We start from the raw sequence: 21,619 nt of genomic DNA on the forward strand, positions 1-21,619 counted from the left end.
ATGAAACCTGCAGCTCTGACTTGGATGAATTAGACAACCAAGTATTTGCGGACACTTATATTATAAAGTTAGACTCATAAAGCAGCTGTGACTGGGTGTAGTTCCTTGCATGCTGAGTTTGCCTTGGTGTGAGGTGTGAAAGGCCTAATTTTCACTGCTTATTGAAAGGGCAGACATTTTGTGATGAAAGCTGAGCTAGCATGCTTTATTTATATGCACCTCTGCTACAATCTCACTTGTCTTAAGTAAGCCAATATTCTCTCACACACACCCAATCTGCAATATGGTAATAATAACAACCCATTTAGATGCTCTGTGCAGACATTACACAAGAGGCAATTTGCAATATACCAATGATAAAATGAATTAATAATACAGCCCAGGGTGAAGAACAAGATCCAGCCAGAAAGGGTGAATCCAGAAGTGTCCAATGCTCCACAAGCCACTTTCACATATGATGTCACATGATTCATTTGCAGCTGCAGCTTGAATTCTTTATTATTTATTTATTTATTGTATTTGTATACCGCCCCATAGCCGAAGCTCTCTGGGCGGTTTACAGTAACTAAAAACATTAAAACAAATATACAAATTTAAAACACATTTTAAAACAATTTTAAAATTTTAAAACAATTTAAAAATTCTTTTTTTGAACTTTCCTGTGCCTGGCATCATATGATACCAGCTTTGGCAAAGATGGGTGTGTTTTGCCCAAAATGGCCTGGTGGGCTGAATCACAAATTAGTGAAGTTCCCTACACTAATACAGGCAAATATATACAAAATATCATCCCATGAATTGTGCAAGAATTACAGAATTTAAACAGTAGTATTTTTCCCCTGGGGAACAATGGCAACCTTTTCTGGATGGAAACATTTAAAAATGATTAGAATATTGGGGTGGCGATGGAATGTTACATCTATCCCTCTGCTCTGCTGAGTGACTGTCTGCCATCTCCTTCCAGGGCCACTCTTAGTGTGGTGCTTGTAGGGTTGCTTCCACTTTGAGCTGATAGATTGACATGTAACAAGGCGCTAACCTCCATTGCAAATCTGTACAGTTTCTGGACAAATGAGGAACCATTTCATTCACTGAGAAAAGGAACCTGTGTGTGCTCAGAGCTACGCAATCCAAGTTTCCAGAATACTTGTGAGTATAAGGTGGCAACTCTACTTATGTCTAATTTTTTTAAAAAAAAGGATTTTTAGTGATTTAAATTTGTATCAGTTTGGTTGACTCCCAATCCTGACCCCAGACATGCCTCCTTTGTTGGCCTAGTTCTTACTGAGATGCTAAACTGGTGCTTGAGGTGTACCATTTCAGACTGCAGGTGGAAGCTCTAAGGATGGAATGCTTCTCCATACTCCTCCCTGCCCCCCAATAGTCCTTTCCCCTATAAGGTTAGATGTTGGAGGCCAGGGTTGTCACCAAGCCAGTGAAGGTTGGCCCATTTGGGCAAAGCCCCATCAACCTCAGTTTGCCCTCAGCCAGCTAGTCCCCCCTTGCCTGCTTGCCTTCTTACAAGGAGTACAAGGCACTGGCTGTCTTCCTCCTCCTGAATCTGCGATGTCCTGATAGAACTCAGCGGGAAGAGAGGATGGGGACAAAACTAGAATGAGTTGGCTCTGTCTGTCATTGGCTCTGGCTTCATCTACTGTTTGGGCTCCCTGCCTTCCGCCCCACCAGTCCCAATGGGCACCAGTCACCTACCACTGCACCTGGCATGTTTTTGTTTTAATGTGCTAGACATTTTGTATGGATAACTATTCAGTCATGCTATTCCTCAACTGTAGTCTGAAGCAATATTCTGTGAATAACAGGTCTGGGGAAACTAGCTTCTTGTTTTTCTTGTATACTTTTTGGTTACCCGCATTAATTTTGCAATCGAAAACCTGGGTGGACGATGACGCGGGAATCGTTGGTTGATGCCTGTGTGTTTGTAGTATTTTGTTCCTCTTGCTCTGCTCTCTCGGGCATCGATTACGTTGCCTGTGGAAGACCGGCGGAGGCAACGACAAGAGCAGCGGCTGCAGCAGCTCCTCCTCCTTTGCCCAGGAGTAGAGACAGGAAGTGCATGCAAAGAAGGAAACGCGTCCAAGTTGTGTCAGGTGCTGCCTTAGCCGGGCATCTTCTTTTCTTTCGTCCCTCTCCCCACCCCGTAGTTGTTGCCTCCTGGAGGGGGGAAAGCGCAGCCTGCTAGGGAGCAGGTAAAGGAAGTCAGGAACTGGAATACAGGAAAGGAGGGAGCCATAGGACAAGTAAGATGCAAATGTATTAATGATATTAATAGTAATATTTCACTTCGTGGCAAGTGAATCGAGTGTTCTGGCGCGGGGGTGAGGCTACATGAGGTTTTAACGAATGGTGTTAAGTTTGCAGACTTGTGCACGCTTGAGTTCAGTGGGGCTTCTGAGAATAGGATCTATTCCGCAAAGAATACCACTTTATTGTGAACCATTTTCTACAGTGCTTTTAAAAATGTGTGTAAATGGCTTGTTTTTCCTCATTGCATTCAACCCATCGCCAGCTGTGTATGTAGGGTATGGTTTTTCAGATTGGATTTTGTTTTTCAGATTGGATTTGGTTTGAGTCCTGCTACCTCTGTGCTGTACCCTTGTGTGGTCCTGAGGGAAACATGCAGTGTGTGTTGCCCTCTTAAAAGTGGTGGTAATAGCGATGTATTTCGCTGTCTCAGGAAAATGAAGACGACATGGACTGCAAATCAGGTGCAAAGGAAGAGAGGACTCCTGTCCTTTTTAGTATTGCACAGCAGAAGGAATGTTTGGTCAGCATGGGATTTTTCGAAGATGTAATGAGCTGCACCTGAAATTCCCTGCTGTACAAAATTCCTAAAGGTACAAGAAAGCTGTCTTGTAGCTGGTCTCCCTACTTTGTATACTAAAATTGCTGCATAAATGATTTTCTACTTTTAGTAGTAAATCATTCATAGCTGGGAAAGTGATGCTGAGAGATGACTTGTCCAAGGTCACCCAATAAGTTGGCGCTTGGGAATGGATTTGAGTCCAGATCTAACACTTTTTTCTTGATTGCACTAACTACAGCACATTATGGTGTGATTCTTTTATGGTTGGGGCACCCTGTTCTAAAACTTGGGATGAGCAACATGAGAATGCCATCCTTTAAGGCCAAAAGTAGGGAAGCAAATTCAGTTAAACTAATTGTTTGGACCCATCTTCAAGAGAATAACTTATTTTAAGATAAAAGGCGGGTATATTTTGAATATGAAGGTGTAAAATATGTATGCAGTTTTTCTTCTTTGAAGAGTTTTAATGTATCCAAGTAGTGTGCTGTGACCGACTAATTTAGGAAGCTGGAGCAAGAAAGGAGGCTGATGCTTGGAACAAAACTTGCTACAATCCTTGCTTTGTTGAGTTTATTAAAAAATTAAGTTCTCATGACTAGACTGGACAACATCAATTGATTGCTTTGACTAACCTTGGATAGAATAGTTATTTTTAAGGTTATTCAGACTACGATAGAATATCTCAGCGCTTTGTGGTGTGTGTAAGAGAGAAAGGTGGAGAGTACATTACCTTGGGATATGAGATGGAAACTCTTTCCAATTTGATTAACAGAATTTATCTAGTGGACATCCTTAAACTTGCTAGTACTTGCTCTACATTACATCTTTATCCTTTGGTGGCTGTTCCAAGGAATACCCTTGTGTTTACCTAAAGCCTACATCCAAGTAATGACTAGAGGTATGTGGGCATTTATTAGGCAGTACAGGGTAGCACATCCTTATAATTTCTAGGGACATGTCTGCTATTTCATGGCAACAGTTCAATATACTCCAGGGATATTTTTTTTTGGGGGGGGGGAGGACTAAAATGAAGTTTTGTTTCTGACAGCTAAATAATTGAACTTGTAAGAATAATTAACAACATTCAGCTGGTATAGCACAGTGTGGAGGAGAGCCTGGCTGGGAGTCCAGAGTCTGTGAGTTCAAATCCCCACTCTTGTCTCCTGGGTGTCAAGGGCCAGCTAAAGATCACCCCCACAGTGAGTGGCTCAGGGGTTACGTGCCCTGCCACCTGGGCAGCCGTGGGCAAGCTGCAGAGTCCCAAGGAGCCCAGTTGCCCCCCAGCTGGCAGTTGTGGACAAGGAAGGGGCTGGCTTGTGCAGTTGTGGCAAGCTGAGCAGGCCCTAGCCAGGTGGGGAGGACTAGCCTCAGAGGGAGGCAATGGGAAACCCCCTCTGAATACCACTTACCATGAAATCCCTATTCATAGGGCCGCCATAAGTTGGGATCGACTTGAAGGCAGTCCATTTCCATTTTCATACCAGTTGAACTGATAAGCTTAAAGCTTGCAGTGCTTGAACTACTGGCCAAAACAACCCTAAATATCATTAATGCTTTCAGTTTGATAATCTATTTTTGTGAATAATTAATTAATCAGAGATTAATACTTTATTATACCTGGGGCTACTTTGCAACTTGTGAGAGGAGACCCAAGAGCTGATGCCGTTGTAATGTAGGCTTGTTCATTTAGGGATTAAAATTAAGATAATTGCTCACATATCAAGAGGCATGTCTAGTTGAGAGAAACATTGCTTTAAGCATCCTTAAATAATTATTTGTATTGAGAGTAATATATAAATCAAGATCAGAAAATTATATGTAATTATAACCTAATTTAGCGGAGAGCCTTATTAATTGCAAGATATATTGTACTGGCATCAGTAGTAAGTAAGTATGGGAAACTACCTATGATCACATGTTTTAAAAAATAACTGGATTGAATAGCTTGGAAATCTTTTCACATCCTGGTTTTATTCTCTTAAAAACTAGTGTAGGTTAACATTGACACTGTGTACACACTTCTTGTTAGAGTGACGGGATGCAACTGAACCCAGGGTGTGGTCAGAAGGCATATGATCTAGAAATTTTGTTGACATTAAGTAGGCCTTGATCTGGTCAGCTCTGAGATTAAAGAACCATAAGGCCCGAGTATGTCATCTTGAGTTCCAGCTTTCATGATGGCAGAATGGTGTGATACAACAAGAGGGGACAGGACTTTCTTACATACTTAATTGCCTTAGAATTCCTGTGTGAGCTACATTTGCTGAAACTCCCACATCTGCATAACTGTTGTGTGCGTACTGCCCTCAAGTCAATTCCGACTTATGGCGACCCTATGAATAGGGTTTTCATGAGTCTGAGAGGCAGTGACTGGCTCAAGGTCACCCAGTGAGCTTCATGGCTATGTGGGGATTCGAACCCTGGTCCAACACCTTAACCACTAAAGATACAACAGCCCAGTCTTTCTTTGCACTTGGCTGTTGTTACTGTGTGTATCTCAGACATGCATTTTAGAGTGGAAATAAACCCATCCTTTTACTATTTTAACTTAATATACGTGAATGTAATATAATATAATATAATATGGTAATGTATATAAAAGGTTGCTGTTGTTGCTTGCTAATATCTGTTATATATTACCTGCTATTCTACATGTGTTCAGGAACAATATTCGGCAGCCATTTTGTTGATTATTTTAATCATGTTTTAGGACCATTTCTCTCCCCCCCCCATATATATGCCCAATGAAGCATGTTTGTTATAGTTGGTTTTAGTGTTTTATTATTGTTGTAAGTTGATTTGATTGCATTTGCAAGGAAAACAACTAATAAACATTTCTCTCCCATCCTTCTAGTGTCCACGCATCGCTGAGGGGTAGCTTACAATAATTTAAAATCACAATACAATAAAAATATTAGAATATAGAAACTACAATACATTTAAAGAGCAACCGTGGCAGCAATCACATATCAGAAACATCCTTTATTCAGTAGACAAAAAACAGAGAGGGGCATTCTGTGCTTCGTTGGGCATGTTGAACCCTTTGAGAGGAAGGGCAGGATATAAATTTAATAAATAAATAAAATATTGCTCAGAATTGGTGCACCCACTGGAAAGGCCCCATCTCTTACTGCAATCAACTATACCTCCATCCTAGGTGGTACGCAGATGGGCATCTCATTCTGATGCTAGGAATTGGGCAGGATGGTATGGGAGGAGGTGATCCTTTGAGTAACCTGGGCCCAAGCCATTATTTGTAAACATATAGAAGATGACTCTAATGATTCTAAACCTGCCCTTGGCAGTGTCCATCAGAATATATTATGACAATGAGTTGCATATGTTAACTGTATGCTGCAGAAGTAGTACCTTGTCTTCATCTTGAACCTGTTGTCAGTTACATGAAGCAAGGAGGAGGCTGATTGCTTGACGGTGAGAAACAAGGAGTTGGAAATAGGCAGCAGGACATACTGTTTTGCAGTTACATGTTTGTGATGTAAACTGATGGCACCTTTTAACCAGAGATGCGAAGTATCATTACTGAAGTGTTGAGTGAGTCTTAGTTGAAATGGATTGTTTCATGTTTTAAAATACTAAATGTGTGGAACAGATGGCTTTGATCAATTGCTGTCTGGTTTATCTCATGTTTCTGAAATTGTGCTAGAATGTAATCTGTCTTGTTCATGTGGTGGTTTATTGGCTCTGTTGTGAGGTATAGCTTGCCTTGGTTGCTGGGAGAAATACGTACGGGTTACTTAGAGCTGGGACAAGGGGCTAGAAAAATAGCTCTCCTCAAAAGCTATTAGACTTTTCCACCACCACCACAATCTAGCCTACTGTAAAGCAGAGGCCTTTCTTTTCACTGATGAATGTCATGTGCTGCTCTGACTGCCTTGCTTCCATGGCTAACGGTGGTGGTGGTGAGCTATCACATGCTTGCCTGTTCCCTGGAGGCGAGAGGAAGAAAGGAATGATGGTTGGAATCGTTGCTGCCTTTGAGTGGAATGTCTATGATAAACATACTTGTAAAGTAGCAATAAGCTTGGATTTATGAAAAATGAACACTCCATCCCCCTCACCTCCCATGCTATTCTCTGAAATATAGTCTGAATATTTTTGTTCTTACCATAGCCAAATGTCAACCTATGCCTGACTTTTTCCTTGTTAAACCAGAGTTTTGAACAGCCATTGATCCCTTATCCGTGGTGAGTAAGAATGGTTTCCAGAGACCTGGTTGGGGAAGTCTTTGTAAATTTTGAAGAGCTGGCTCCCTTTTCAAGTTTTTGATAGGTCACAGTTAATACAACTGTGTAAATAACCCCCCCCCGAATTTTTATTAACCTGTTGGGGACTGGCTGAGAGTCCTATTCCTTCTGCAACAGCCTACTGCATTTCTGCACTGAGCGCAGAGAAAGGGGCTTTTAGAAGCGGCATTCTGATGTCCATGCCCTGTTGAATGGGGTGAGACTGATAACTTATTAAGTGTGTAACTGTACAGTATAAGAAAAATGGACCCCCTGCCAAAAATGCTAGCTCCGTGTTGTGCTCTTCCCTGCCCCCTCGCCCCCCGTTACCTATAGTACAGCTTATCGCATGTCCTAAAACCATTATATTGCACATTTTCCCACCCTTCCTGGCAGCAGAGTATGTTGGGAGCAGAGTTGAGAGATGTCAGTCTAATGCCAGTCCATGAGCTAAGTTTCACGACAAGTTGTGGAGGGAAGAAATCATTGCAAAGCTGCAGTTTTGGACTGCAGCTGTGTGTATCTTGTAAACCTATCCCTAGTTTCGTGGTGACAAAGTGATAACTTGTTCTGTTTATGTGCCAGTGGAAAACCTTTGCAGCAAGATAGAATATTCCAATGCTGCACTAAACTGATTTTTGAGCCAGTGAGGTGTAGTGGTTAGATTGTTGGATTGGAACCTGAGAGACCAGGGATTGAATCTCCACTCAGCCATGAAGCTCTGTGGGCCAGTCACTGCCCCTCGGCTCAACCTACCTCACAATGTTGTGGGGATTAAATGAGAAGGGGAACCATGTACGCCACCTTGAGTTCCTTGGAGATGTTTTCAAAAATGAAATAGCAGTATACAAATACGTTTTTATAAATAAATCAATAAATAATATTGTTAATTGTATTTGCTACCTTTTTTAAAAGCTACCTTTTTTTTAAAGCTACCTTGAAAGAACAGTAACAAGAAAAGTGGTGGCCTATAAATGTTTTACACCAAACCTAAATAAACACTTCTACTATATGAAGCAGATATGAGAAGAAGAGTTCACATCACATATAAAGCATGGGGAAGGGCAGAGATTTCTTTTTAGAGGAGAAGAGCTATGTGCATGTGAGTAGCTGAACTTCTGCCACTGCAGTTTAATGCCTCACAGTTTGCTCCAGGTGCTTTCCCCTTCAGCTGAGCTTTGGTACCAGACGTGTGCTGACATGGGAGAAAAACTCTTAGAGAGAGGAGCTGTGGGACGTTAGTGGTATGTTCTCTTGCTTGCCTCTTTTGCTCTAAAGCAGTGGTGGGGAATCTCTAGCCCGCAGGCTTAATTAGGTCCCCTCAGGCCTTCCTATTGCATCGTGTGCCCCAAACCAGGCCCACTAGTCATTCACTTGATACCGTGTGATGTCAGGCCTGGAATAGGTAAACCCACAGAACCAGACTGAAAAGTAGTACACTCTTAAATGTGCTCCCAATTCTTCCTTTCTAACCACTGGTAGTATTCTGTGCATTTTGAATTTGGCACCAGTTTCTATTTTGTTTGGAAGAATCTTCTTTTGCAGCTGCAACTTGAATTTAATCCAGGGTTGCAAAGGAGTAAAGAATTAAGAGTACACTTGGATTCTTCATTTGCAAGCCTTGAGTTTACAATTGATAATTACAGATGTTAGATTTCTCAGGATAGCTTCACATGTTGCTCCATTAAAGTGCTAGATGGACAGGCTTCACTTCCTTCTTGCATGAGGGAGGCTTACTTTCCTTCTGAATCAGCCAGTTCTAGTACTTCCTCTAATGTCATGAAGTTCCTCTTTCAAAAGAATAGTTCCTTAGCTATGCTGTTCCAATTTATTCCCTGTTTCTGAACCACCACTGACCACATCATATTTGGTACCTGTTTTAAGCTGGCTACCTGCTCCTCCTTCTAAACTGTTGTGCTGGTACTCATACTGTGGGTGCCAGCAAAAATGGTTGCCATGGGCAGCAAAAAAAAAAAAAAAGCAGCAGTACTTCCTACTGGTGAGTACAGTCACAAAACACTGTACTGGCATACATTTAATTTAATTTATTTCTGAAAAAAAACCTTTAGTTTCTGCTATTAACCAATGTTCCCAAACCTAGAGGCAGTCTGTTTCTTTTTTTCCCCCAACAACAAAAGAGTTAATATTCCAGGCCTGTTAATATGATCTAGCCAGCAACAGTTCTTATCTCCTGCACGTCCAGGAACGCAAAACAAGTTTGGTTCACAGCGTCCAGCCGTCAGTAACATACACGAACAGCAGATTCGTCTGTATGCAGAATAGTCCAAAAAAAAGAAAAAAAAATAGTCCCAGATATATTTCCTTCAAATAATCAAATCATCTTATCGGATAAGTTGCCTCTCATCCGTTGTAATCTTTATAATTCCAAATTCAAGCCAGCTTTTTGTCATTAAGCTAAAAATCAAGCACTGCAACTTGACCCTCTTTCAGACCAGTCCTGCACCATGTAATGCTGTCCCTTTTGAAGGGAGTACTCAAGGCAGTGCTTGGTTTCATGTTATTGATGTCTCAGACTGGAAATCTGTTTAGTAAAGGCCATGTATATCTAATCTTCAGACTATCCAAATGACAGTTTATGTTTCATTTGGGCAAGTGAGCAAAGTATTGTATGTTCGTCTTCAATTTTCTTAGGGTCCATGAAATGGCCACAGATGACAAGGCATCTCCGACGCTGGACACTCTGAACGATCTGCCCTACTCTCCTGGCAGTCCCTCTCACCTTACACACTTCAAACCTTTGACTCCTGACCAGGATGAACCTCCGTTTAAATCTGCCTATAGTTCTTTTGTGAATCTTTTTCGTTTCAGTAAAGGTAAGTGCTAACTTTCTTTTATGTTGTACTTTTATTTTTATTTTTTATTATGAGGGAGGACCTTTTGGCAAAAGTGGGGGCAGCCTACTCAGAAGCAATAAGCATGCAAGCACCAAATGTCATTGGGTTCATTTGCATGTAACGCTAAACGAAGGCTTATTGAAACAAGCCAAGTTAACTTTTACCATAGTTCTGGATTTGGATGTAACAAGAAACTGTGGATACTTGAAAACTTAAGGAAAGCTTCCAATCTCCTCACAGCAGTGCCAGAGGAGGAGAGGGAGCACACGCACAGTCCTAAACTATGATTAGCATTAAGCATTAAGTGCAATGCACTCATTTTAAATCTGGAGTGCACATTGTTGTTGTAACTATTGAAGCCTTATTCAGATGCTCATTTGGTTTAATAAATGACTATTCAGTGAGGCATTGATCTTGGGACCACTGACACCCCCCTCTGCCTCCAAGCATTCGAGGTCCCATTTGCCAAAGTGGAGGCCCATGTCCATTGTAGGGATTGTATGTGCAAGTTTGGGTGGACGAATATAGGACCCACATTACTGAGTAGCTCTGTTCAGCTGGAACTCTGCATACCCCAAAACCCTGTGTAATTTGGTTTTCCTCCGAACAATGAGTGTGTCATTGCGCTAAACCAAAGAGAACCCTTAAAGTGCAAGGTAGCACTGATCCCAGGCAGAAGGTTGTAGCTGCCCAGTTGATTTCTGGAACCAAATGCCATATCTAATGTAAACAATGTATATAATTCTGTCATTAATTATCCCTTGTGAATTAATGTGTACCAGCCAGTCAGCATATCCTGCCCTGAGTCAATCGAGTGTCTGTCCTGCATGAGGAAAGAAATGAACACCTTGCTAAAATAAGTTTTGACAGGGATATCCTTGTGACTTGCTTTAGACTCTTTGGCACAAAGTATAGCTGCTATGACCTAGGCTGATCTAGGAAAACTCATCATCTGTGTCTAGACCTTTGTGAAAAGCTTTTTTCAAATTCAGGCTGAGCTTTGCTGATAGGTTTTTCCTATAACTGGGTGAATGTTGCATCCACAATTGGTTCAGATTTTTGGGATTACTCCCAAAGCTGTTCCATGCTGCTTTTTTCAGATGTTGTACCCGCATGAGTGGCTGTGGGGTCCAGACTCTCTCTGTTTTTAACTTTGTTAGAGCCCTTTCTTGTTCCCTCTTTTTCTCATTCTCTCTGTTTCTGAACCATGTTGGTATTTCTCTTTGGTAATAGTCAGGTTGCTCTCTGCTGAGAGTCATCTGTTGGTGTCTTTCTAAAAAATATAAATAAAAAGGGGAAGATTTTTCTATTTTTAAGTCAGGCTAACCCAACCCAAATTAAGATTACAAGTGGCAAAACATAAAGAAGAGGGTGAAGCATCTCAGCCTTCTTGAGGGTAGTGAATGATTGTCAAGTAAGGGTATTAAGGCCCTGGTCTATCCCAGCAATCCAAAAGGAATTATGCCTGACCTCATTTTTTGTTTAATAGATTTCCTGAGCTGCATGTTGCACTCATTTGCTTTTATATCCAAGTATGACCCCCACCAGTCAATGGTAAGCTTTCAGGCTGTGATTATCATTCTTGTAGGCATGAGAAACAAGCTGACCAAAGTAAAAAAAAAAAAAAAAAGTAGTAGGGCTCCTTCAGTTTGTAGAATGCTTTAAAATTCTCTGGAGGAGGGACTCTAGAAAACCAGGATAATCTTTAGCCTTTCTTTGGGGGCCCAGCAATGACAGTAGCATAAGGAAGGAATGCCCTGTCAACACAGATGTCTGCACTGTATTCATTGGGGAGGGCAAAGCTGATTACACAGGTCAGTGGAATGCCAACAGGAAAACAGCACTGTATTGAGACACATCACGGAAGAAGTTGTATTTCCCCAACAGCAGCAACTAACAGCTCATGGTTTGCTGTTTGGAAACAGGTGATGATGCATTAGTTGGGAGATATTTTGGAAAAAGTTAGAACCAGGAGGTGCTGAAGCAAAGAACTTGTTCCTCGCTACCTAGCAACTTGGAGGCTGCAATCCTATTGACATCTAAGTTTGTAGCTACAGGCTGTGTAGAATACCATTGGCCTGGAACCTCTTTTCCTGCTGGAAGAATTCAAGCAGGTTGCTTGACGGGTGTGTCTGAATCAGTTGCCGAAAGCAAGTGCTCTGTGGTGGTGCTGATGCATATGGAAAACTTGATTTCCTAGGTGTGTGGTAGGTGTGGAGTTTTTAATTGAAGTGTGTTGTGTGTGCATTCTCTGGAGGTATGGTTCTGAAAATGAGGCTGGCTCCTCAGAGGACCCAGCAGTTACGAAAGGCAGAGTGTGGGCCTACCACTCTCAATAAATGGAGGATTTCTAGTTGTATGGTTTCTCTCACTCACTACTTAAGCTGATTAGTGATGGTGGTAGTTGAGAAAAGAGTGAGGGGGCTGCTTCCTTGGCACCCTCCTTCAGGAATCCTAGAAAAGGTTTGGTCCTGATCTTCTTTCCTCTGCTAATAGGATATGAGCGCTGCCAGCCTGAGGAATATTTGCAGTGGCAATAGATAACTTATCATGGGCTCGCAGACTCAGTTATCTAAGAAGTAAGCCCATTGAATTCAGTAGGACTTAAAACATGCTGAAGATTGGGCTGCCAAAGAGTTCTTTCTTTCGGCCTGAGTCTTTTGCTATGATATGTGGAAACTCTGGTTCTAGAGAACACTCTTGTTCAGGGAGAGATTTGGTAATCTACAGCTGTAGTACTAGAGAAGTGGCCTTAAAATAACTATACTTCTGCTTGGTGTGTATATTTTATACAGATACATGCATTCCTCCAGGTTGGATGAACTTTCCTAGCTTGAAAAGCTATGGCTTATGCGTAAACAAACAATAGCGTATGATTTCTTTGAGGATAATAGGAGAATGTAGTTTTTCACTTCGCATATCTCAAGACTGATTAGACTTCTGTTCACTCTTTATAGATGATGGTCGACTTGCTTCCTCTGTGGAGAGAGCAGAGACGGGACAGGGTGATCAACAGACACTGAATGCAAGTTGGACAAGTCCGCAACATACTTTGAAGTCACAGTCGCTAAGGTCATCACCTGTACCTTACAAAAAAACTCAGCCTTCTGGGGAGTTGCAGAGAAGATCTTCAGCCTCATTAGGTAAGAGATCTGAGTTGAAGAGTGGTGGTCTGTGCTTTATATGCTTTTCCAAATTCCATTCAGCTCAGTTGGTGCTTTTAAGGAGCCTTAGTACTATGTGCTTGTTTAAAAATTAAAAAATCCCCACCCATCCTCTAAACTTGGCAGTCTGAAAATATCAGCTTTTATTTTAAAATGAGCTTTCATGGTTTTGAAATATATGAGGTGGAAAAAATTGAGTCTATATGTGCACTTTCATCTTTACACTAAGAACAGAGAAGAGTTCCAAAGGGTAGCACAAAGGGTAAGCCAGACCCCATGGATCAGTGTTTCTCCATGTGCTCTCACATACATCCTTCCCACATTCCCAACAAAAAGAAAGGAAAAGGTGAGCATAAAATTCCATTAGAAAATTGCATAAATTTCTACTTCAGAAATCCTATGTAGAGTAACAAAAATAAAACAGCAGGAAACATATGCAGGATTTCCTGCTTGCTTAGATGAATCCCCAAAATCACAGAAAAATTAAGTTTCCAATGATCTGCAGGGAGATGCAGGAATCTGAGTCTGGGACCATGAACACTTAAAAGTGTTAGCAAATGATACATAAATGGTTGACCTGTATGCAGAGTTCTGAACGCCTAATGTGGGCATGCATATCCCTCAGACCCTGAGGCTGCCTCCACTATAGGTGGAGAAACCCTGGTATACAGGGTTCATCTGGCATCCCAGGGTCACATAACGGGGCAGTGACCTAACTAGATTAAAATATAACAGTTCCTAAGTCTAAAGGTCCAAACAGTTCTTTAAAGTTAAATGCCCTCTATTCTGTTAGGAGGCCTGAACTGTCTTCACTGTGAGCTTCATTTTCCATGAGAGACAATAGGCAGTGCTGAGCCAAACTTACATGTTACATTGAGAGATTTGTTATTAATGTCCAGACTTGTCTTTAAAAGGACCCACAGCAGTGGAATGGGGTGGAGTAGGGGGCTGCTAATTTGATTGGGGCAGTAATGTGGGGCCATTTAACCCTGCCCCTGTGCCATCATTTTCCTGACTGAATGCCCCCCATAATGCAGTGGTGCAACTGCTCACTGGAACAGGACATTGCCAAAATGTCACCGTGCTGCTGAAAGAATTGCACTGGCCGCCCATTAGCTTACCAGGGTAAGTTCAAGGATACCTGAAAGATCATCTTGCCCCTTGTATACCCAGTTATCACTACGTTCTGCAGATGATGGCCTCCTCAAGATACCATCTCATCAAGAGGTCTGTTCTATACAACATAGAATTGGACCTTTAGTCTTGTGGCACCGACCTTTTGGAATTCCCTCCCCTTAAATATTAAACAGGCACCATCTCTTTTGTCTTTTTGGTGCCCAGTGAAGACCTTCCTCTTTCAACAAGCCTTCTAAGTAGAGACCTTATCCCCGTCTGAACCTTTGTTGGAATTATTTTTAAAGATTTTTTAAAAGATGTTTAATTTTCGTTTAGCGTTTTATTGCCTACTTTTTGCCCTGGGCTCCTTTTGGGAGGAATGGTAGGATATAAATAAACATGTTGCTGTTTGCTCTGGAGAGGCATTTAGATTGGGAGAAATGGTAGGTGTAGAGAAGGGTTAAATCCTGCTGTGATGCTTTCCTGATTGTAGTAGTCATGGGGAGCCAGCTGAACTTAATACAAAAAAAGTCAAGCAGTTAATTTTTTGTGGATATTAGCTAGATAGAGCTGTTGTGCCGAAGTAGTTAGCTTTTTCTGCATTTCGAATGATCAGTCCTAGACATAACCAATTAGTGAAAAATACTGAAAACCTAAGTCATAGTGTGAACTTCTCTTGTGACGAGTAGCCACCAGAGGGCACTCCTGTCACTTGGAAACATTGGTTTTTATTCCTTGTCTAGTATAGTCTTTGGACAGATCATTATTGCGCTTTCTTTTGGAGTGCAGACCTTTAGAATCCAAACACTTTAACTCCAGTACAAAGTAATGAAGGAGTTCATTCTCTACACCAGAACTGTGTTTTGAGAACAGAGAAATCAATCCTTGGGAAGTTATTTGAAGTCTAAGCACTATAGAGACTTTGCCTTAATAGATAATATTTCCATAGGTTACAGCTACTTTTCCAGATTTTAGAAGTGGAAATGCAGGGAGCAAGCAATACAAAGCAATTAACACTATTATATTTGTATTCCATCCTTATTCTTCAAGGGATGGCAAGAATGACAAGAGTTATACTTGCCTTAAGGCCCTGGAGTGGGGGAATCCAGATGATGCTGGACTACAACTCCCATCATCCCTGACCATTGGCCATGCTGGCTGGTGGGGTTGGAATTTTCTGAAAATCCTGATGTTGAGCTTATCCACACAGATTTTTTTTCTTAACTCCCATCTCACTCCTTAATCTCGATGAGAAGCAAGTCCCCCCCAGTTCCACTAAAAATATGAACAATTATTGCCTTATTATATGCATAAAATTTTACATGCTTCAGGTTTCCTAAAGTGAACAGTACATAAACAGACAGGGTGGTTGTAACAGATGGGAGGCTAGGAGAGCTTGCTTTACACCCTTCCTTGAACAACAGCTTTGTAGAGTTGGCCAGCTGCACCTTAATTATCAAGTCATTGCTGCCACTCCCCTTTTCCTCTTAAAGTTCACAGCCTTCAGACAGGAGGGAGTTCTGGGACTCTCAAGCAAGCACTTAAACAGGGACTTTGAGATAGTATCCAAATTCCTGATCTTCTCTGGGGCAAAATAAACTTCCTTTTCTCCATCAAGGGCCACAAAGCTGCACTCACTTCTCTGCCTCTCCCAGAGATCAGATGAGCTGGCTTTTCTCTGTCAGCCCCAATCCTATACCTGTGTAGCATGAACTGAGTGACTGAGGCTCAAGGGGGATTCACACAACCCAGTGAGATTGGCAACCTTACATGCAGACCTGTCACATCAAACATGTCAATTTATTTATTTATTTATTTATCATTTAATTTATATCCCACCCTTCCTCCCAGCAGGAGCCCAGGGCGGCAAACAAAAGCAGTAAAAGCACTTTAAAACATCATAAAAACAGACCTTAAAATACATTAAAACAAAACAACTTTAAAAACATTCTTTGAATAAGCTTTAAAAACATCTTAAATAAAAAGGGTTAAAAAAAACATTGTTTAGAAAAAAAAATGCTTAAAAAAAAAACATATTAAAAGCAATTCCAACACGGACACAGACTGGGATAGGTCTTAACTTAAAAGGCTTGTTGAAAGAGGAAAGTCTTCAATAGGCACTGAAAAGATAACAGAGATGGTGCCTGCCTAATATTTAAGGGGAGAGAATTCCACAGGGTAGGTGCCACCACACTAAAGGTCCGTTTCCTATGTTGTGCAGAACGGACCTCCTGATAAGATGGTATCTGCAGGAGGCCCTCACCTGCAGAGTGCAGTGATCGACTGGGTATATAAGGGGTAAGACGGTGTTTCAGGTATCCTCGTCCCAAGCTGTATAGGGTTTTTACATCAGAACTAGAACCTTGTACTTAATCCGGTAGCAAATGGGCAGCCAGTGCAATTCTTTCAGCAGCGGGGTGACATCTTGGCAATACCCTGCCCCAGTGAGGAGTGTAGCCACTGCATTTTGCACCAGCTGCAACTTCCGGACCAACCTCAAGGGCAGCCCCACATAGAGCGCATTACAGTAATTCTGCCTGGAGGTTGCCAGTGCATGGACAACAGTGGTCAAGCTATTCCAGTCCAGAAATGGCCACAGCTGTCTTTATCAGCTGAAGCTGGCAAAAGGCACTCCTAGCCACGGAGGTCACCTGGGCCTCTAGTGACAAAGATGGATCCAGGAGCACCCCCAGACTATGAACCTGCTCTTTCAGATGGAGTACGACCCCATCCAAAGCAGGCAACTGACCAATTATCTGAACTCGGAAACCACCAGTTTATTGGCCCTCATCCAACTCACCATCGAGTCCAGGCAGAGGTCCAGGGCTTGCACAGCCTCTCCCAATTCAGGTGTTATGGAGAAAGGGAGCTGTGTATCATCAGTGTAATGCTGACACCTCACCCCAAATCTCCTGATGACGTCTCCCAAGGGCTTCATATAGATGTTAAACAGCATAGGGGACAAGATGGTACCCTGCGGCACCCCACAGCACAACTGCCAGGGGGCCGAAAGACAGTCACCCAATGCTATTCTCTGAGAGTGACCTTGGAGATAGGATCGGAACCACTCTAAAACAGTGACTCCAATACCTATCTCACCAGGTCGGCCCAGAAGGATACCATGGTCAATGGTATCAAAAGCTGCTGAGAGATCAAGTAAGAATAACAGGGTCGCATCCCCCTGTCCTTCTCCCGATTAAGGTCATCCATCAGGGCGACCAAGGCCGATTCAGTCCCATAACCAGGCCTGAACCCAGACTGGGATGAGTCAAGATAATCTGTTTTATCCAAGAGTACTTGCAATTGCTGCAATTATAGCACTTTTATTAAAAACAAAGGGAAAGGAAGAGGACAAATAGGCAAAGCAGGATATTAACAAAAGTTGTTCTTTAGCTTAAATCTATCTACCCTTGCTACTTATAAAACAGGGTTCTGGTCTCCTCATGAGTGACACAGCTGGATGGTCAGTTGCAGGTTTTTCAGATGGTCAGTGAGGGACAAAGAACTGTACCCATATTGGTAGCTGTCAGTTGACAGCCAGTGATATCCTACCTCATGTCTCTCAGATAGCCCTTTCACACCTTTTGAGAGCTGGGGAAATTGCTGTCCTATTGTTAAGCACCCCCAGGATTGATACTGCTGCCAGATAGACCTTATCCCATGTTTGTGCATTTGGGGACTTTCTCCACACAGGTATTCAGTCAGTCAGATTTTATTACGGTCAATGACCCGTCAAAAAAGGTAAAATAGAACAGATACAAACAAATCTAGGCACTTGTATCAATTTGCACTAAAACTACTAAAATTATACACTAAAACTACTAAAATACTATTACATAACAATTAAGGAGGGTGATGATGACCAAATACAGAACGTTTACACTGGCATATGTATAAAAACTTAGCGACAGATATCAGATGTAAGCTGTTATTACCAGACAAAAGCTTAGACGTCCAATGCTCTACAGAATTAGGGTACTCTTGGATAAAAGGTAAAATAAGTTGGTTCCTTTCCATGGAATATAGTGGGCAAACGAAAAGAACATGGGTAAGCGTCTCTACATATCCTTCACTGCACGGACATAGACGTTGCTCCAGAGGAACACCCTGAAATCTACCCTCCAGAAGAGCCGACTCTAGACAGTTAAAGCGTGCCTTAGAGTAGGCCAAACGATATTTGGGGTTCGTAAGAGCCTCCAGATAGGGAGCATACTTTAAATGATGGAAACTCAAATTATGATGGATAGGGGAGCAGACTTTAGCTGCTGCTTGAATCGTAGCTTGTGTGTCAATGTCCTGAAGCCGGGTAATGATAATCTGTCTAGCCTTATTAAAAGCTTGGGAAGAAAGAAATTCAGTTGAAAGGCCCAAATAAGGAAGCTTAGCTGCCATGGATTTTTTCCAGGAGGAAAGGAAGTTGTCCTCCTCAAGGAGTGACAGATAGCCTGGCAGACAAACGTAAGCAATTTTAGCCCATAGATTAAAAGCCATAGACCACGCTTGGCATTCGACCGAACTTAGGCCGGCTTCCAATCTTAAGGCCGCATTCGGAACGCAGTTGGGAATTCCAAAGATTCGGCGCAGGAAGATAGATAGAACTGCTTCAACTGTGGAATTAAACGAGTATATCCATAGTTGGACCCCATATAATAGTTGGGGTAGAACTTTGGCTCTAAAAACCTGAATGGCTGCTGGTATAAATTGTCCTCCTTTACTATAATGATAACGTAGAATGGCCTGCGATGTTGTCCGTGCCATAGCAACTGCCGCACGAATGTGAGGCACCCACGAAAGAGAGGAGTGGAATATCATCCCTAGGTATTTATATGAACTGACTTGCTCAATAGAATGGCCATTGATTTTCCATCTGGAAGTTGAGCGGGATTTTGAGAACACTAAAATTTTGGTTTTGGTGAAGTTAATTGTTAGTGAGTTCTCTGCGCAATAATTCATAAAAACTCTAATCAGTCGTATAAAGGCCTACTTTTGAAAAGGAAAGTAGGGCCGCATCATCTGCGTAAAGCAGGAGGGAGCATCTACTTCCTTCGATTTTGGTCAGTACATTTCTACCGACTCTGACTCCACCCAAAATTGCTTCCGACTCCGCAGCCCTGACTCCCATCATCCCTGCCCATTGGCCATTCTGGCTGGAGCTGATGGGAGTTGTAATTCTGAGAATATATTTGGAAGGAACTACATTAGCTATCCCTGCTGTACAGGAAGAGGCTGTGGTCAAACTGTGGGTAATGTGGGGTGTAACTGTCCAAAATAAATTGGCCTAAAGCGCTTTTTTGACTGTCTGTGCCTCACAAATATTGACTACTTTAGACCATGTGTTCAGTGGGTGAAGCAGTTGATTCCTGGCCCACACAGAGTGGGGTGTTCCTCTAGGAGAATTTCCTCACTCAACTTGCAGATGTGTGAGATGCAACATGCCATGATCACATCGGCAACCAGGTCTTCCTCGGCATCCAGCAGAATGTATAGGAACCTCCACCTCGACTTGAGGTGACCAGCAGCTGTCTTCGTAGCTGCCTAGCCCCCATTGGGAGCTCCCTTTGGAGGAAAGGGTGGGATATAAATTTAATGAGTGAATGAATGAATAAATAAATAGATGAAGTTTATTTTTAGCATGTCCAACCAGCTGTACGCCAGCTACAGCTATAGATGATATGCTTTCTGCAGTGCGTGCCCAGATAAGAGTTGAAATGTTTTAAACAGGAGTTATGACACCTGTGTGGCTTAATACTAAAGCTTCTAGAGAGTGTGTGTGTGTATAGTGGTGGGGCACTGCAGGACAGACTCCCTCAAGCGTATGCTTGATTATAGCAGATTTGTAAGTGATTACAAAAGGGCATGGGGCTTAGTGCCTCTGTCTGTTGGTTTTGGGCACAGTGCGCATTCCTTCATGCTGGGTGAGTTCATAATTGCATAAATGCAACAATGTGGTGAGCTAATCTTTCCCATTCCCTTTCCAGTCTCCTCCACACTAGAGATCTGGGTGGATGGCACAATTGCAGAGTTAGCATTTTAAATATTAACAGGGCTGCTCATCAGGCACAAATTTTCTGTGTAAATGGAAGGTCGGAAGGAGAAACTACAGCCATTTGATACTGGTGCTTAAGCATTTATAAAGGATGGCTGAGTGACTTTCATTAAATTAGAAGAAATTACAGGATTTTAAGTTCTTCATGTTCATTTTTGATTATCTGATTTTTGTTTAAATAGGAAATCAATTTTTTAAAAAAGCATTACCTTCTATCTGGTAAAAACAAATCTTGCTCTGAAACATAGCTTCATAATCTCATTTATAGGCTTGCTTTTATTAAAAATCAGAGTTTTTCTATAAATGTTTAAGTGCATGTGTATGAAGGGCACAAACAAAGGTTACAGAGGAGAGTGACAAAAGATTTGGAACATGTAAAGCAGCACTCCCCACAATGAGGTACCCTCTTGATGTTTTAGACTATAATTCCCAGTCTGGCCAATCATCAGGGATGATGGGAGTTGGAGGGCACCAGGCTGAGGAAGGCTGATTTAAAGTATGAGTAAAAGGTGATACAGCTGAGCTAGCTGAGCCGCAGTGTCACTTCTGTAAAGGACAACTGCATTGGGACAGCATTGTGTGTGTGTATTTGTGTGTTTGTGTGTGTGTGTGTGTGTGAAATCTGTTGTGCCCTGTGTACATGTAGAAAATTCTTGTTACACATAGTCAAACCTTAATGCATACCACATGGACTTCCTGTTTGCATATGCACCAGCCCATTGATTAACACCTTCAGTGGGTATCCTCTTAAGGTCCCCCAACACCAACATCTGAGTTCAGGCAGGTAGCTACCAGAGAGAGGGTTGCCCTGCTGGTGGCACCTCAGTTGTGGAACATTCTCTGCAGAGGTGTTTGCCTGACATCTACTATGTTGCTATAATACTGCTGACTGCTTAATGCTTAATTTTGTAGTCTTTTAGCTGTTTTGATTGCATTTACACTTTAATTGTTTTTAATCAGCTTTACAAATCATCCCAGGAATAAAGGTGGTATAAAATTAGCTGTAAAAGATAAAGTATTAAAGAAGTGGTGTGCTTGTAGAGAATTGTTGTGTGAAGGAGCCCTACGGTGGGACACATTGCTTCACTTGAAATCTGGGGTGAATGTTTTGTTGTATACATCTCAAAACTGAATTGTGCTTGGACTTTCCCTAATATTTAGAGTTGGATGGAGCTGCATAGCCAAGGTTAGGAATTTTAATGCCTGATAGAAATATCCCAGTTCAGTCACAAACATCCCCTCACCCTGTCCTCAGGGAAGGGATTGCATTGCCAGGCAGTAGATCTTTACTAGAAAATGACCCTTAGCAGTCGAGTGTGGTACAGAGGTCCTAATCTTAGAAAGACTAACTGTTTTCTCATTTCTCCAAA

The 21,619-nt window shown here is 42.0% G+C and overlaps 1 protein-coding gene across 6 annotated transcripts in view; it reads left to right on the forward strand.

The window, feature by feature from the left end:
• Positions 1–1,065: 1,065 nt before the first annotated feature.
• PIKFYVE (phosphoinositide kinase, FYVE-type zinc finger containing) overlaps positions 1,066–21,619 on the forward strand; it is a 139,079-nt gene continuing 118,525 nt past the window's right edge. For 4 of the 6 annotated variants that reach the window (XM_061607827.1, XM_061607830.1, XM_061607831.1 and 1 more), the window contains exons 1-3: positions 2,059–2,258; positions 9,721–9,902; positions 12,881–13,066. In XM_061607827.1, coding sequence (XP_061463811.1) covers positions 9,731–9,902; positions 12,881–13,066 — 358 coding nt within the window. In that variant the 5' untranslated portion in view covers positions 2,059–2,258; positions 9,721–9,730. Of the gene's footprint in view, positions 1,150–2,053; positions 2,259–9,720; positions 9,903–12,880; positions 13,067–21,619 lie in introns of those variants that run through there. The other 2 variants (XM_061607829.1, XM_061607828.1) reach the window with 2 other exon arrangements.

Source organism: Rhineura floridana, chromosome 2, assembly GCF_030035675.1.
Source record: "Rhineura floridana isolate rRhiFlo1 chromosome 2, rRhiFlo1.hap2, whole genome shotgun sequence".
Taxonomy (NCBI): domain Eukaryota; kingdom Metazoa; phylum Chordata; class Lepidosauria; order Squamata; family Rhineuridae; genus Rhineura; species Rhineura floridana.